The sequence below is a fragment of the Salmo salar genome, unplaced genomic scaffold (assembly GCF_965601325.2).
Source record: "Salmo salar unplaced genomic scaffold, fSalSal1 ptg000117l, whole genome shotgun sequence".
Classification (NCBI taxonomy): domain Eukaryota; kingdom Metazoa; phylum Chordata; class Actinopteri; order Salmoniformes; family Salmonidae; genus Salmo; species Salmo salar.
Genome location: NW_027675317.1, coordinates 839932 through 842500, shown reverse-complemented (window position 1 = coordinate 842500; position 2569 = coordinate 839932). Strand labels below are relative to the sequence as shown.

The following is a 2569-nucleotide window of genomic DNA, read 5'->3' as shown; positions in this document are numbered from 1 at the left end:
CTCCAGGTCCACCAAACCCAGTGATCAGTGGTTCCTCCCAGACCCACGGCCCAGGCACCACCCCCCCCTCCTCTCGTGTGGGTCTCAGCAGCTGCCAGGCCCTCAGTACTGCAGCATAGAAATCAGAGACCCCTGTTGTATTGAGTCTCTCCGGCCGCATGATGAAGAGCTGCTGATCCAGCCACAAACCCAATTCAGTCTTCCATAAATGGCACCAAAAAATGTCTCCCTTTTTAATTTACCACTAAAACCTGTTCTTAGGACCAAGCCATAAAAACTGTATTATAATAATAACTGGTTTACGTTTTAACTACCAACAATTGGTAAAAACTTTCCCCTTTCGGAAACAATGGGACGACCTCAGAGTTGACAAGGTAAAAATCTGTTGTTCTGCCGCTGAACAAGGCAGTTAACCCACTGGTCCCCAGGAGGCCGTCATTGTAAATAGAATTTGTTCTTAACTGACCTGCCTAGTTAAATAAAGGTTTCATTAAAAAGTCTGGCAATAACTTAACTTTTCATTAATTAGACAGACTCCTCTAAATAATAAATATAATAAAATAACAAAAAAACAGTTAACCTGTTAGGGCTAGGGGGCAGCATTGACACGGCTGGATAAAAAACATACCCGATTTAATCTGGTTACCACTCCTACTCAGTAACTAGAATATGCATATACTTATTACATATGGATAGAAAACACCCTAAATTTTCTAAAACTGTTTGAATGGTGTCTGTGAGTATAACAGAACTCAAATGGCAGGTCAAAACCTGAGAGATTCCTTTACAGGAAGTGGCCTGTCTGACCATTTCTGGAACTTCTTTGCCATCTCTATCATTTACTAAGGATCTCTGCTCTAACGTGACACTTCCCACGTCGTCCATAGGCTCTCAGAGCCCGGGAAAAAAGAGAATGTCGTCATTCCAGCCCCAGGCTGAAACACATTATCGCCTTTCTCAAGTGGCCCATCAAGAGACACTAGCTTATGCGCGTGACCCCGACCGCCCCCGCCTTTGGGATTTTTTCCTCTGTTTGCCGAAAAGGAGATTCCCTGTCGGAATTTTATCGCTTTTCTACGAGAAAAATGACGTAAAAATTGATTTTAAACAGCGGTTGACATGCTTCGACGTACGGCAATGGAATACTTTGAATTTTATTGTCAGGAATTGCGCCAAGCGCGCGACACTTCTTTACTATTTCGGATAGTGTCTGGAACGCACGAACAAAACGCCGCTATTCGGATATAACGATGGATTATTTTGGACCAAACCAACATTTGTTATTGAAGTAGACGTCCTGGGTGTGCATTCTGACGAAGACAACAAAAGGTAATGACATTTTTATAATAGTAAATATGATTATGGTGAGTGCTAAACTTGCCGGGTGTCTAAATAGCGAGCCCGTGATGCCTGGGCTATGTACTTAGAATATTGCAAAATGTGCTTTCACCAAAAAGCTATTTTAAAATCGGACATATCGAGTGCATAGAGGAGGTCTGTATCTATAATTCTTAAAATAATTGTTATGCTTTTTGTGAACGTTTATCGTGAGTAATTTAGTAAAATGTTAGCGAATTCCCCGTAAGTTTGCGGGGGGTATGCTAGTTCTGAACGTCACATGCTAATGTAAAAAGCTGGTTTTTGATATAAATATGAACTTGATTGAACAAAACATGCATGTATTGTATAACATAATGTCCTAGGGTTGTCATCTGATGAAGATCATCAAAGGTGAGTGCTGCATTTAGCTGTCTTCTGGGTTTTGGTGACATTATATGCTGGCTTGAAAAATGGGTGTCTGATTATTTCTGGCTTGGTACTCTGCTGACATAATCTAATGTTTTGCTTTCGTTGTAAAGCCTTTTTGAAATCGGACAGTGTGGTTAGATTAACGAGAGTCTTATCTTTAAATGGCTGTAAAATAGTCATATGTTTGAGAAATTGAAGTAATAGGATTTTGAAGATTTTGAAAATCGCGCCACAGGCTGGCAGTGGCTGTTACGTAGGTGGGACGAATTCGTCCCGCCGGTCCCATAGAGGTTAAATGCTAAGTACTATACATAGGTTTTATTAAAAAATAACAATAGAACCTATTTAGTACTATAATGGTATTTACTAACATAATATTATTACTATAATAGTTTCTAAAGGGGTTCTAGGCTACCCTACCCTAGAATTAGGGTTCAGGATAAAACAGGTTATACGTAGGGTTAGAGTTTCTGTACAGCACTTTGTGACATCTGCTGATGTAAAAAGGTCTTCATAAATACATTAGATTGATTGTTAGGTTCAGGGTATTTAAAGAGATAAACTGTATGGGTTTATATCTCTCTTGCTCCTCCCTGTGGTCTTCTGTGGGAACTACATACCTCATTCACCACACTTGATAGGCTCATAATCTGAGGTAGCAACTGAGTCAGAGCTACAAATCAATGATCTCCACCTATCCATTAGGTTTACAACTCAGTGAACCTGCGCAGCATTCTCTCTATTTGATGTCTACGAACCAACAGATTTCAACGATTATCATATTACCCAGCAGCCATTTAGAAACAAATAAAAAGGTTAT

At 40.0% G+C, this 2569-nt stretch overlaps 1 protein-coding gene across 1 annotated transcript in view; it reads right to left on the bottom strand.

Moving 5' to 3' along the window:
* The window catches only part of LOC145866000 (tripartite motif-containing protein 16-like), a 6425-nt gene extending 6265 nt beyond the window's left edge, over positions 1-160 (bottom strand). The window contains exon 1 of the mRNA XM_082970884.1: positions 110-160. Coding sequence (XP_082827010.1) covers positions 110-160 — 51 coding nt within the window. The remainder of the gene's footprint in view (positions 1-109) is intronic.
* Between the last annotated feature and the right edge of the window lie 2409 nt (positions 161-2569).